Source organism: Parasteatoda tepidariorum, chromosome 6 (genome assembly GCF_982258835.1).
Source record: "Parasteatoda tepidariorum strain Cologne lab strain chromosome 6, Ptep-v5.0, whole genome shotgun sequence".
In the NCBI taxonomy this organism is placed as follows: domain Eukaryota; kingdom Metazoa; phylum Arthropoda; class Arachnida; order Araneae; family Theridiidae; genus Parasteatoda; species Parasteatoda tepidariorum.
In genome coordinates, this window is record NC_141760.1 from 48088911 (window position 1) to 48104272 (window position 15362).

General features: G+C 27.7%; 1 protein-coding gene across 1 annotated transcript in view; it reads left to right on the forward strand.

The window, feature by feature from the left end:
- LOC107445122 (alkylglycerol monooxygenase) overlaps positions 1–15362 on the forward strand; it is a 39181-nt gene that overhangs the window by 11467 nt on the left and 12352 nt on the right. The window contains exons 5-8 of the mRNA XM_087165817.1: positions 4367–4462; positions 8444–8510; positions 11601–11749; positions 14725–14859. Coding sequence (XP_087021943.1) covers positions 4367–4462; positions 8444–8510; positions 11601–11749; positions 14725–14859 — 447 coding nt within the window. The remainder of the gene's footprint in view (positions 1–4366; positions 4463–8443; positions 8511–11600; positions 11750–14724; positions 14860–15362) is intronic.

Consider the following 15362-nt stretch of genomic DNA (forward strand, 5'->3'; position numbering starts at 1 on the left):
AAGGCTGAGCCAACCTTGCCCGGCCCGAGGATTGAACTCAGGACCTGCGGAACGAGAGCACGAAGCGCTACCACTCAACCATCGGAAGTCAAATCATATTTATATTTAAGATAAATTGCTGGATGTATGAATGGATTTGCCCTATAAACGGGTGTGACGTATGGTGTGGCAGAAGTCAAATTCTTGGCCATAGATGACGCCACTGAAAAACAAGAAACGCACGATCTGCCTTAAACTTTGCTCGGTTTCACCAAGCAGGTTTGCCCGTATGGCAATTTGCATTAGAAACAACAACAACAAGATAAATTGCAGCATTGTGTAATCAAATTTAAGAAGCACGGTAATATGGTTTAACTTAGTACCACATTAAAGTTGCTGCAAATTTGTGTGATTTTAGTTCCAAAACTTATCAGAATATGGTTAATCTTGAATGGAATAAGTTTCAATTAAACACCTTATTTTAGCAAATTTCTACGTTATTTTGGTTCAAGGCACCAATTTTATGATGCAACGGGAAACTACATTTTTGCATAAAAATGACGGTTGAGCGCCATCTGTTGCATTTTCAGGTTTACTAAGTTCTGCAAATCAATAACATAGAAAATAGTTTCTCCCCGAGTGTTATTACACAGTGAAGATGGCTGTACTGTGGAAAAATCCTTCCTTTCAGAGAGCAAAAGCTGTTTTTTTCCGAATCAGTTTTTAAGGACATAAAACTTTTTGTCCTCGTGGCCTTCAGTTGTGTTAATTTTTAGGATATTGTTGCTAATATGCCTGCCGTTTTAAAGTATCTAGAATATGAACTATTCTGTGGCTTATTCTAAGGAAAACCAATGTCAGAATTTAAAAATATTTAAATTAAATGTTTGAATTTTTTAGAAAAATTTTAAATTTTGAGCAGTTTATGATATGACGAAAGCTTGACGATAGTAGTTTTCTGTTGATTCGTTAAAAACTTTTTCAGGCTGTTTTGTTTATAAAAGTTATAATTCTCTTCAAGTAATTATATTTGTTCGTTAGGTTATGCCAATTATTATTTTTACAATATGTTAAGACTAAAAAAAGGACCTTTATTATGATCATCCTTATGTGATCGAAAATTTCAATAAACAGAAATTTAAACTTTTATGAATATACGAAAGCAAGAAAAATTTATGGGTACTATTATGCATTAATTAATCGAAATATGCAGTCTCATAATTGTAGAGCCCTAATCACTTTGACCTCTTTGGTCAACAAACTGGTCGTGATATTTACGTTTATATACTAACCATATTTCATAGTTTTATAATTATTTTTATATCGCAATTATGTTAAAAAATTCGAATGGAAAATGTAAATACCATTAACTTTTGAAACCTCAAAAGGGTAAACTTAGATGATACAGTTGAAGCATTTGATGATCGAAATATAAAATCAAAAATTTATTCTTTCTTAAATTAGTTTTCATAAAAACCTAAATTTTAAATTGGGAAAGATTTATGTTTGGTTAAATACAAAATAAGAATATTAATTACGTTTCTATTTTTTTTTTTGATAACATATTTTAAAAAGGAAAGTTTCTTTATTTTATTGATTGTGCATAATTGAACGTTATTAAAATGGTTGGAAAAAAAATCACATTTTCAACTCTTATTATTTAAACAAGCTCTAATAATTTGTTAAAAATGCCGTTGTTTTAAAACACGCAATAAATGAACTTCACGCTATTGTTCGTGCAAAGAGTTTACACTTGCTTATTAAATACGATACATATTTACATAATCCTTTGTGATTGAACATCATCACTATTTACTTCCTTTTGGATAAACATGCGATTTTCTTTTATATTTAACTCTTTGTTATGAAAGAAATACATTTAAAAATCAGTTTTGTTTGAATGAGTATCGAGATTATTTACTTGGTTAATATTAAATGAATCAAGTGTTACGTAATACCATCAAGTATACAGTTACATATTTTTTATTCTTTGGGAATCACTGTGCTGTCAAAACTTCTCTTGAATGTTACTTGCGAATTATTTACTTGGTGAATACAGAATATACCAGTCAATCCCAAAAGTAAAGTTGCCTATTTTTTTGAAGAAAAAAAAAACGTTTATTTTTTTGAATATTGTCATCATTTTAAAGGCTAAAGTTCTGCTTATTTTCCGATGAAATTCGCAGAAACTGTTGATGTATATTTGCAGATTCTGTGACAACTTTTGTAACCGACAAATAGAGAAATTGCTGGAGAAGAAGAATGTTGAACAAGGGCGTAAGATTTTCACAAATTGCTCATCGGACCATTGCTTTCTGCAACAGTTTCAATAGAACATCATTACATACATCTTCGATTGTCTTAACTTGGCGCCTAGGGAAGTTCTTTAATTTAAAAAAAGCGTTAAACCACCATAAAAATGTTACTTCTTTTTGATGAGATGAAATATGAGATTGGGACAGAGCGAAGAGTTGATATGGCATTGGCATAAAAAACTGTTACACGCCAACAAAAATGCATAGCTAAATCTGAAGATTGTGTAAGAAATTAGACAAACTTTCAACTTTTAAGTGAAGTAAATATCATAAAAAATAAACGGAACGTGGTATTTTTAAAAAACATAAGACTTTAATTTTGGGATTTCCCTGGTATTTCATTGTACTATTAGGCTCAGAGAACTGTTTTTTTTTTTTATTCCATTGGTATTACAACACGCTTCTAACTTACTTTGATAACTTTAAATTAACAAAAAAATATCTAAAGTCAATGCAAAGCAGTACTTAACTCACTTGTAATTCAAAAACTCACTTGATACTAATTCACTTATATCATTTGTAATTTAAAAAAAATTATAACGCGTAACACAACAGTTATGATGACCACGCGTTTTTTGCCATACACATCATTCAAAAGGTGACATATTTTCTAACGTCATGCGCACGGTTAGAAAACTTTTGAACGTCTCTCTGTTCCTTCCGCAACGTCCATTTTTTCTTTACCGGCAACAGTGTTAATCTACTTAAGTTCAAGGGCGTATAGTGAACATCGCGAAAGAAAAACTTCCTTAAAAGCGAGATTCTTTTGTGAATCTTTGGAAAATGTTTAAGATAGAAAAAGCAGAATTTCTTTAATAAAGCGATTTTTACTTCTTTTTACCCGATCCATTATGTCTTTCGTTTTTTTTAATTTTTTTTTGTAACCGTCGTTAAACAGCCGAACCAATTTTTTGGGTTTACGACTACTAATGCTCAACACCGCAGCCTTGTAATTTTGAACCCAATTCAGAAGACAAGAAAACTCCTGGATCAAGTATTGGGAGAAATCTTGCCTTCGTGGAGGACTTTTGGATGGAACTAACCAGCATTTGCGTTACATGGAGAGGAAGACCACGAGAGCCTTTCACGATTAGTCTGACGACAAAGGGACTCTAACCCATGATCCGTCAACCACTGAGGACATTTCACGTCAGCACTGTGGTCCCGGATGCGGATTCTTTTCGACCAGCCATCGCTGGGGATTCGAACCCAGTTCACCTCATTGGAAGGCGAACGCTCTATCCCCTGAGCCATCGCGTCTCTATGTCTCTTGTTAAAATTGATCAAAAGTGACCAGGGACCAATAAGTTAGCTGTAATCGAAACAGAACATAAACTTTTCATCACTTGACTGCTGTGGACTTATATGATTAACAGAGCATTTCGTTTTTAAAGACTCAAGCTTGTTCATAGAACTCACAAAGGAAATAATAGAGAGCATAAAACGTAGTAAATATTCGTAGCACGAGGTGGGATTCGAATTCATACCATCCGGCTTGGTGTTCAACATCTTGAGTTATCTGATTCAAATTTTTTAAGAAAATATAATAAAATTGCTATTTTTTTAAATTCTACGGAGCTTGCAATTTGTTATAAATATTATTACAATAATATTTTTTTTGGTATATTATAGAATTTACTAAAAGATTAAAATTCAAGGCAAAAAATGATTTCGTAAATGCACCATTTATAATATCGTGGTTTCAACTAATGGTGACTCCTCAAAATGGATATTAATAAAGCAAAAAATATAATTACCTTTTCTCAGCAACAATTTCTTTTTTAAAAAACAATAGTTATGTGAAAAGTGTGAAAGGTAATTTAAACGTATTTCTTACTGAAAACTTAAATATAAAATGTTAAGATTTTTTTATCAGTGTGAAAAATATTAAAGTGATACGCTTTATTCTAATATAATGTTCGTAACTATATTTTATCTAAATTAATTTACTTTAAATACATTTATCCTGTAAAAATGTAGCATGTATTGTATACATACTGAAGCTTTTATTTAATCCTATTGTACTTTTTAGGAATGAAATATTAATTAGTATCTTATTTCCTTTTATAAAGCTTACGTACCTACCCATGGCATTTTTCATCCCACCCTCTGTGTTTTTAGTGCACTATCAACTCAATGTCATATTTCAATACTGGCTCCATAGTGAAGTAAGTTATGCATGAAATAATTTTATATGAATATTTTGAATTCTTAAATTTAGTTTTTTGTTAGAATTCGCTTAACAAATAAAATTATTTGTAATACAAAACAAATAATATTGTTTTAATCCTTTCTAAGGCCATTGTAAGTATGCTTACCACCAATTTCATCAATTTTTAAGCTGAATGAATTTCTTTTATTTTTCTTAAAATGATTAGTTTTCTTACCAACAAATAGATGGAAGCACAATATATATTTTTATATCAGTGTAATTTAAGAATTTAAGAACACTTAGAATGTTTCGCAAAAGTTTCTTTCTTTTGACGTTTCAGAATAGTTAAGTGAAAGGTTTCAGTAATGTTTTACGTTTCTATTATATATTATGTTGAGTGGGTGTGATCAATGATATGCGGATTCTGGACTTAGAAGGCAATACCTTTCTTGTTTTAAAAATTTTGTACATAGAGATCAGTTAGGAAAACTAAGTAAGTCCCTATTTTTTTGCGATAATCTCAATGCAGTTTCTAAAATTATTTGAATTATTCCATTTTGTAAGACATTTAAATAATGAGACTAGAAGACGCATGGATAATTATATAAATTTTTTAATTTTTAAAAATCAAATTTCTAATGACTCCAAATGTAATATTTCCAATTTCAAATCTGAAACGAAGTAGTTTTAGTTTATATTTAATTAAAACTAAAAAAAGGATGTGAATTGAAAATGAGAATGAAATTAATTGAAAATTGAAACATAAAAAATTGATTTCTTATCATTTTAACAAACATATCAGTAAATACGAAGTAGGGTTAGTTTTTTATTTGGTATATTAAGTTTCATGGCTAACTATAATAATTAAAGTACAAGAAATATAAGAAATTTACATCGTGAATATGTCGTTAAATAACATCTAAAAATTTCTATAACTATTTCTATAATATTTACTTACAAATTTAACTTTTACTACCAACATCAATATTGTTATTTATAGCGAAAAATATAACCGTATAAAAATATCTTGCTACTAATAACATTTAAAAAAGATATTTCAATCGAAATGTTTTGCTAAATATGAAATATTAGCTTTCCATATCTATTTAAAATTAAACTTTTAAATTCATCTTCTTATTTTTTGGTGCAAAATAAGACATTTTATAAAGAATTGTTGGAAATATGTGCAAAATACTAACTTTAAAAATTGTGGTAAATGTATTCAATAGACTTTTAAGAGATTTCAGAACTTTTTAAGACTTTCAAGCAGTTATTTTACTTATTACATAGATTCGGCCTTTTTTTCATTTGTTTAATGCTATTCATTTTTTGAAAGCACAATAAGACATGTAATCTTTTTCTCCAAACTGTAAATATTTCTATAATTTCCATTACGCAATTTTCCATTGTGTTTGCCAGAATACTTACATATTATGTAAAATTACATAAAATGTTTCCTTGAACAATCGGCTAATGCATTTAAAATGGTTTTCTAAGCGCTATTAATTTCAGCGGATTTTTTTTTTATCTAAATTTTATTATTGACTGCTATTTCCGTGTCTGGAGAGGAATGATCCTTTATTTTAGTTTCTAATAAACGTATTTATTTTTAGTTTTACGAGGAAACCTCGTGGTTCAAATCTTATGTTTAAGCTACTTTTATTCATGCGTCAACTGAAATTATTTAAGCAAAACTACAAGGAATAAAATTATGGTAAATTTACCGTACTTTAATGACATTTCTTGTTAATGAAACAAAAATATACAGTATTCAAACCCTTCATTTGGTAATTTTTTCGTTCATATGGTAATGATTTACTGGAAATTATGTTTTTCAGAATCATTGTTCTTATTATCACGCATTTAGTAAATTTCCCCGTAAATACGGTTTCAATGCCATGCTCTAAGGTATCATGATAAAGTTACTAAATTTTATCACAGATTATAAAATTATATTTTATTGTTAATTTTATCAAAATCAAAACCAAAGCGCTTCGGGGAAAACTACTGAGCTTTTTGGTGTTAGAGACGGAAATATGGTGCTTTAAGAACTTCGTGAGAACAACGCGAGTTCGAAACGCTTTGTCTCGCAAAAATGACCCATTGTTTGAAAAAAGAAATTCTGAAATGCGCACAACAGCAAAAAAGGAAAAAAAGTTTTAGAAATTCGAATCAATTTTTTAAAAGAATATTTTCTTTAAATTTTTTTATTTTTTATTAGAGTAATTTGTCAATGTTCCTATGCTTTGAGGCAAGACCCCACTTGGATTTCTTTAAAGTTTAACAAAAAAATAACTATCATGCAAAATATGTTCTCCCCAAAGCAGTATTTTAATATATTTCAAATAGTTTAGAACTTAAATAGACATTAAAATGAGGAAAACAATGTTAAAATAGCAATTTCACTTGATTACAACGAATTTAATAAGTTAAAAATAACAGATACAATTTATTTCCGTGCTACTTGAAGTCTTTATTGATATACTTTACGAACAACGTTTTGATTGAGAAATGTTTTGTACTAAAAATTATAACGAAAATACTTAAATTTTGCATTCTTTTAAAACTTTAAAAGCTATGCTAGAAAGGGAAAAAAATCTTTTTGATTTCAAAAAGTTTGATATCATTCTTTCTTTCTTTATTTGTATAACTTTTCCGTACACTAGCTGAAGGCGAATAACATAAGTGTTTTTGGCCTAGCTTATCTTTACATCTGTGGCTGGAAACCAAGATTTTATTTTTTTTAGAAAATAAATAAACAAATTAAAAAAGTTGATTTTTCAAGCTAAAGTGAGACGGTGACTAACGTTTCGAATTAATTAATGGCAACTATCACTTTATAATTCTAATTTAATTTAAAGAGAGAAAATACAGTATTGCAGTTGGTTACTTTTATTAAAAAAGTAGTAATGAAATGCAAGAACGTAATTTTTCTGAATATTTTGTAAAAAAATTTCAATTCTGATAATTTCAGTTTCGAACTTACAATATCACGAATTTAATAATGTCTATTTAAACATCAATACATGGAAAGGAAGTTTGTTAGGATTTGAAATATGCTGTCTCAAAAGTTTTTCCCAAGAAAGCGATCATAGACAAATGTTCCAAAATGTCAATTTTTTACTCATAATAAAAGTACTCATTAGATTTTGAGTTCGTTTTTTCCTCATTAAATAGTTTTGCTGAAAAAGATTGGATAAAATACTTCAAAAATATATTTCAGACACTTTCAAATGCATTTTATTTAAGTAAAACATTTATTACAACTAATTGGCAATTTTTTTTAAGTTTGAAACCCGTAGTCTTGATAAGCGTATTTAGTAATTGTTGCTAAAATGTCAGTCTAGTTCAAATAATAAAATTAATTTATGATTTAGATATTATAATGTACCCAAATAATTAATATATGCACATTGCTATTCACGTCCATATAGTAAATTTCATTTATGCTTTGGATATTATAATGTCTCCAAATAATTAATACATGTGCATTGCTATTCACGTCCAAATAACAAGATTAATTTATTACTTGGATATTACAATGTATCCAAATAATTAACGTATGCGCATCGCTATTCACTTCCAAATAACAAAATTAATTTATTACTTGGATATTACAATGTACCCAAACGATTAACATATGCGCATTGCTATTCACGTCCAAATAACAAAATGCATTTATGATTTGGATATTACAATGTATCCTAATCATCAATACATGCGCATCGCTATTCACGTCCAACAAATAATTAACATATGAGCATTGCTATTCACGTCCAAATAACAAAATTAATTTGTTACTTGGATATTACAATGTACCCAAACAATTAACATATGCGCATCGCTATTCACGTCCAAATAATAAAATTAATTTATTACTTGGATATTATAATGTATCCAAATACTTAATAAATATTTTTTGTTAGAATAAAAACTTTCTATTTAAGAATATATGTTTTTTTTAACCTTAATTGGATTTTTTAAAATTATTTTACAGTATATTCCTCGTCTGGGTGTTTTAGAGTACGTTTTTGTAACTCCAAGCCACCACAGAGTTCATCATGGTATGCTTTATATTTACAAGTATTTTTTTAAAAATAATGTATGATTTTTCGTGCTTTTCTTTGGCATATGTTAAATTTATTATTTCTCTTCAAATACGACAGATGAAAATAGCTAATAGATGAGAATAAAAAAGTGGAATAAAAAATGGATTGAAATAAAATTTATAGTTAACCATAAAAACTAATTGTACTACAATTTAAAAGAAAGTCCAGATTAAATTACGGTATAAAGTACCGGCTCTTTAGGTGCATCATCCGTAAAACCTTGTTTACGATAAAATATTTGTGGTAGCATGTTTTCCAGTTATATGAAGCAATTGGTCTAGTTTTTATGCTGGAAGCATTATGATATTACGATGATTTTCTGTTGTATAGTGCTCGGAAGAAAAAAACGGACCACCCTGAATAACTTTTGATCTAATGATAAGATCTTCACGTTCTAGGACTCAATCGTATTGGTTCGAGGTATCTTTCTGACCCCTAAATTATAGAGGATAGTCGCAATCTGGGAAATATGGTCTTAATCGTTAGGTTGGGAGAGTGGTCCAAAGTTTGGGCACCTTAATGTTAATTTATATATATCTCGCCATATCTCGAAATTTTTTTTATCGAACTGAAATTTTTTAAAAAAAAATTATAAAATCCGTTTATCCAAGGATGATTCCATGCAAAAATTAAATTGCAGTAAGTATTTATTATTTTTTATTATTTAATTTAATAATAGTCTGAAAAAAAATTTGAAATGTAAGGTGTGCAATGCTTTACATCATTTTAAATTATCGAATTTCCAATGACGAATATCATAAAATATTGATTAACAATGTAACAATATTTAAGATTTGATTACGACTTCGAGGATTATCAACTGTTAAACTCGCAGTAAAAAAAGTATTAAGAGGAAAAATTTGCAGCTCACTGAAATGCAAAAACTGAGTTGAAATTTGACACGTTGAAAGCGCTATTTTCATTTATTAATGAGAGAGTTTTCATAGCGCGAGTATTTTTTCGAACGAAATTCTAGTTTTCTGAAAGATATTGCAATTTTAAGTTAAGTTAACTTTTTCGCCTTAATTTATGATCATTTAACCATTATTCTTGAAAATTTTATTTATCTCTCGAGATCTTCAATTTACAGGTTTGTGCTCGACTATATGTTAAATCTAAAAAAATTTCTTTTAGCGAAACAAAAAGAATAAATAAAATAAAAATAGGAGCTTAGATATTGTCAGATACAAATCTTTACATTTATATTGATATTTTTAAAAATGTAAAAAACTCAAGAGTGACCTGATAGCTGTTTCCAATTGGAACTGTTGCGGACCCTTTCCCGGGTATGTAATATTTCTGCTGCACGATTTTTTTAAAATTTGTTAACTGCTGCAGCAATAAAAATCAAAACAAAAATTTTTCAGGCTCGTATAAATTTGTAATAAATTGTTTGAAAATATCGTAACTACTCATGCGGAACTTATGCATTGACTAGATTTGTTTATTTAAGTAGGGTATGTATATTTTTGCGTCACGCTGCAAACAAAACGTCATATACAAAATATGTATTTTCTTCCTAAAATGAAACTCTAGAATCTTGAATATTGTGATAGCAACTATCTAATTTCTTACGTAAGCACCTGATTTTAATTATAATTTAAACACATTTAATGAATCATTTAAAATGTTTACACATGAGAGGATAATACCTTTTCTTCTTTTTTTTTGTTGCACTGTTAAAGTATGATTCAAGCTAGAGGGATTCATTAAACTTCATATTTGAGAACACAAAATAGTAGCTTAGATTTTGTTCTGTGGAAAAATATAGTTTTTTTAGATTAATTCTTGAAACTTGATATCTTTGTTTCTTGTATGTCCTAATTACAAACTCTGGATTTAATTAAGCAAAGGAAAAATTGATTAAAAAAATAAATTTTTTCTTCTTCTTAAAATGATTCTAAAGTTTGCAGTTTGCTTTTTAATATGGAAAAAGATTCATTCTTTGAACCATAATCAGTATTTTCATAATTAAATATTGTTTTCTGTATATCAGAAATATTCTATTTCGAAAAAGAATCAAATTATATTTTTATCCTTTTTAAATAAAGGAACTTTAGAAATTGAGAGTCTTATTTTCGACAAGAAGTTCTCCCTGATCAATTTTACTGGTTTAAGGTTTATTTGCAATGCTACAAAATTATATTAGAAATATTTAATGAGACTTTTTAGTTACTACCTTTCGTAGCATTTGAATCCTTCGTTAATAAAAGAAAATTGGAAGAACGTCTTTCAAAATATTTAATTGTGTAAGGAAATGGATTCGTATTAAATATTCATTACTTTGTTTTTATCACTAAATGAAAAATATGAGCAAGATTTTTCCAGAAAATGAATAAAAACTAAGGAATACAACAATTACTGGGAAATGTTATTCAAAAAGAGTTTGAAATATTACTTTCACCATAAATATTGAAAATTTTATTTTAGATTTAAAAATTCACGAAAATTTAGGAAGATAAACTGTTAGCAAAATTAATAATTCCAACCCACGGATTTGATAAGTAATATCAATTTCTACTGTGTTTTTTTATTTATTTAATTTTTCCACATTTATTTCATTTTTACTGAAAATAAGCAATAAAATAATAATTTATTCTGGGAAAAGCTAGAATTAACAGGGTATGCATAAATAAAATTGTAATTCTTTCAATGAAATAACTAGCTTTGGATTTCAAAAATAATTTATTTAAGATAGTAATCATAAGACCAGGCCTCAAAATATTCGTATTAAATGAATAAATGATTTTTTTTTAATTAACCAACTAAATAATAAGAGATGAAAGATTTCAAATGTCAAAAGGTAAAAATGACACTAGGGAATAATATTCATAAGCTTAAATTCTAAAAATCAATTGCTGCTGTTTTAGTTTTCTATTTTTTATTTTGTATCATCTAGTCGAAAATCTCAGATTTATCATATGTTTATACATTTTTCTTCTCAATTCAAGTGATTGTGTAGTAAAGAACTTTTTATTTTGAGACCACATTTGATTTTAATTCTGCAGTGATATCTATTGTTTTTCATTTTATTGTTGTTTTAAGGTCGTAATAGATGGTGCATCGATAAAAACTTTGGAAGTATCTTTATTTTATGGGATCGACTTTTTGGGACTTTTGAACCTGAACGAAATACAAAAATAGTGTATGGAGTGACAACACCCTTAAGAACATTCAGTCCTATACAGATACAAGTAAGTATATAGAATGAAGTATATAGAAGATAATGTATATAGAAGATAATGTATGTATGAAGATGAAGTATATACAAGTAAGTATATAGAAGAAGAGATTTGCTAGTTTGTTTCAAATGGCGTTGTTGTAATGTAATGTTGTTGTAAATGGCGTAAATAAATTGACGTTCTATTAATATAATATAATATAATATAATATAATATAATATAATATAATATAATATAATATAATATAATATAATATAATATAATATAATATAATATAATATAATATACAATGCAATGCAATGCAATGCAATGCAATACAATACAATACAATACAATACAATACAATACAATGCAATACTGGAAAAAGAATTAAATGTTAACAATTTTAAAACATAAAAAAAGCCTTAAAATATAGAGCTCATTTAGCATCACGTTTTAAATAATCTTGTAATTCAAGTATATAAATCAAAGGATCAAGAAAATATTTGAGTTAGATACATATATGGCAACGTTACTTTTAAAAAGTAACGAGTAAAAGTACGAGTATTTTTAAAAAAAGTAACGAGTAAAAAGTAAAAAGTTCTTATTTTGAAAAGTAACGAGTAAAAAGTACAAGTAAAAGTACAAGTACTAAACAAAAAAAGTAACGATTTAAAAGTACATTTCTAGGAAATCGAAAATTCAAAGTAACCTAAAATTTTATTGAATAATATTCTTATGTTCTTTAATGTTATTGCAAAATTGTTGTTATTTATTTACAATTACAGAGTATGTAATGTATTATTTTTAATTTTGAAAGTTATGGAGATTAATTTATTTTTAAATTCGGAAGAATATTATAATATAATTTTATAATATAATCGTAGAATATAATTTTAAAATCAAATATAATCTTAGTATCAAACATTTTATGGATTTGCACGAAAAAGAAATTTTATCTATTGATTTTAATTTTTAGTTTCTTATTTTTATTTATTTAAATTAGGATTGATTTAAAATTGTTTTACTCTATATAAACACGTTTTAAAAGCACAAACATAAACAAAGCAAACACGGGGTTTCAGATAGCTTTGTGATCTTTGAGCTAGTAAAAAATAATTGAATGTGCAGTATAAGTTGAAACAGAACAGTCTACAGTTTTATTTGTAACAATGGCTAATGCTGAAGTCATGCGAGAAAATCATTTTCCGGACATTTCTGCCTAACGGAATAATTAAAATTTGTGAACGAATTTTAGTATCAGCGGCTAAATTAATACCTTCGAGTTTTCAAGAGTTAAAATAGTAATTATAATAGTTTTCAATAACACAAATAGTTCTGAAGTCCTTAGAGATTTGACTGGGCGTTGTTTGACAAGGTCGGGCATAAACATAATTTTAGTAAAAAATGTACTAGGTAAAAAGGTATTTAGTAAAAATGTATTAAGACAAAAATGTATTATTAGTGAGTTCAAAAAGGAAATTGAAAAACGTAATAACAAAATCCAACATTTTCTATTTAAAATTTATTAAACAAATGCATAAAATTCGGAAATGAATGAAAATAACTTGCTAATTAATATTTTTATTCATTTTGCAAAATAATTGCATTTCGAAAGCATTATTTTTTTTTTAATTTTTTTTATTTTATTTGGAAAGCTTACCGAGTTTTAGAAAAAAGTAACGATTTCATTCGACATTTCCGTTACAAAAACTTGTACTTTTTCCCTAAAAAAGTAACGAAAGTACAAGTAAAAGTACTAAATTTAAAAAGTAACGAAGTACAAGTAAAAGTACGTACTTTTTACTTGTACCGGCGTTACAAGTAACGAAAGTAAAAGTACTGCCATATATGGTTAGATATCTAAAATATATAATTAAAAAAAAAAGAAAAACTTTCAACCAAGACACTACATAACTTTGAATAAATTAATACATATATGATATTGTATTGGAATATTCTTTTGTATTCAAGTAAATAAGTAGTGTAATCAAGAAAATATTTTAGGGTCATAAAATATAAAACGAAGCTTTAAGTAAATGATATAACTAACAATATATTTCATTTGTTTAAAGTATTCAAGACAAGGGTGCAAGATTGGGGGATCAAACTCCGCTTTTAGGGCTTTATTTCGAATGACCATGGTATGAATGGACGATTTATTAAAGCGCATCCTACTGCGTATAGACGTCAACTGTTTTGTCGGCTGCCAGGATCGAACTCATGACCCCAAATTCTCCTCCAGCTGTGGCAGCGACGCCTTAATTAATTATGTTACTGGAGCGCTGAAAGCAGAGACTTTAGTATTCAAGGTTTAAAATATAAAACAAAGCTGTAAAGTAACAAAAATATTTTTCGTTCTATTCTACCTGCCCTTTATATTTATGCTATCAAGAAAATATTTTATGAGTTAGAGTTTAAACAAAGAGCAAAGCTTTAAAATAAATTAAATAAATAATAACATCTTTTAATATTCTTATATATTTGAGAAAGGAAATAAAACAATGGAAAATAAGAATATTTTTTAAAAATAAAATTCGTTTTATAGAACTTGCTTGTTGCCGGAGCTTGTATGAAGAATTTACTTTGGCTCAAAAAAATCTTGGGTTAAAGGTAGGAAATAAAGTTTGGAAAAAAATTGGGAAAATAGAAAACTCGGTTCCAGAAAGCTTAACAATTACTTTCTATTCTTTAAAACGGTACAACATACAAAACAATCCTAAAAAAATAAATAGAGCTATAGAATATGTATTTACAGTAGGCGAACAAAAGCGTGGAGCTTACATGTAGTGAGGTGCTACATTCCATCACTACCAGAGCACAACTATTTAAAAGATTTTGCACAATTCTTACGGGCAAAGAATATAACGTGACGCACCGTACTTCATAGGGTCGTTTTGCATTTAAACTGGAAATTAAAGATCAAAATTTCAAAAGACGTATCTAACTGTATTTTATAGATAAAACTTTGGTGAGCCATAAATGAAAACTGTTTTTCTTTTTAACAGACAGGTGTTCTTCAGAATATATGGCATAGATTTAAAACTGTTGAGGGTTTGTCCAATAAGTTGTCGGTCATTTTTAAGGGACCAGGCTGGAAACCAGGAACTTCATGGCTTGGAAGATTGGAAGATGTTCCTGAGGTAATGCAGTTTTTTTTCACTTATTACTTCATGATAAAATATAGTTCTACCATAATGTATGATTAATTTCGAGGAAAAATATTTTGATGGAAATAGGCTCGTAGAAACTTTCGGTGATCAATTTTGACCATTTGTAAACACTATATTTTTGCACTTGTCTTTGCGAAAAAAGAAATTCAACTTTTTTCTCTTAGTCTATAGTTTAGAAACATGTGTGCCATAACCATAAACATTCTATCCACTGTTATCACCTTACACAAAAACTGCTATAACTTTGTAAATAAATGGAGAGCAAACAAAAGGCAAGTATTTTTAGAAAGTTAAGATTATAGAAATTCTAAATTTATGATAAACTTAATTTCGAAAATTTTGTGCAAAACCATGTTTTTGCACCACTAGTCAGATATCTATAGCAAAATATTAATCTTTTGTGTAAATGTTTTTTCCTTTGAATATTGTAGTAAAAGGGCTCGATTTATATAAAATAATATAGAGGATTTTTG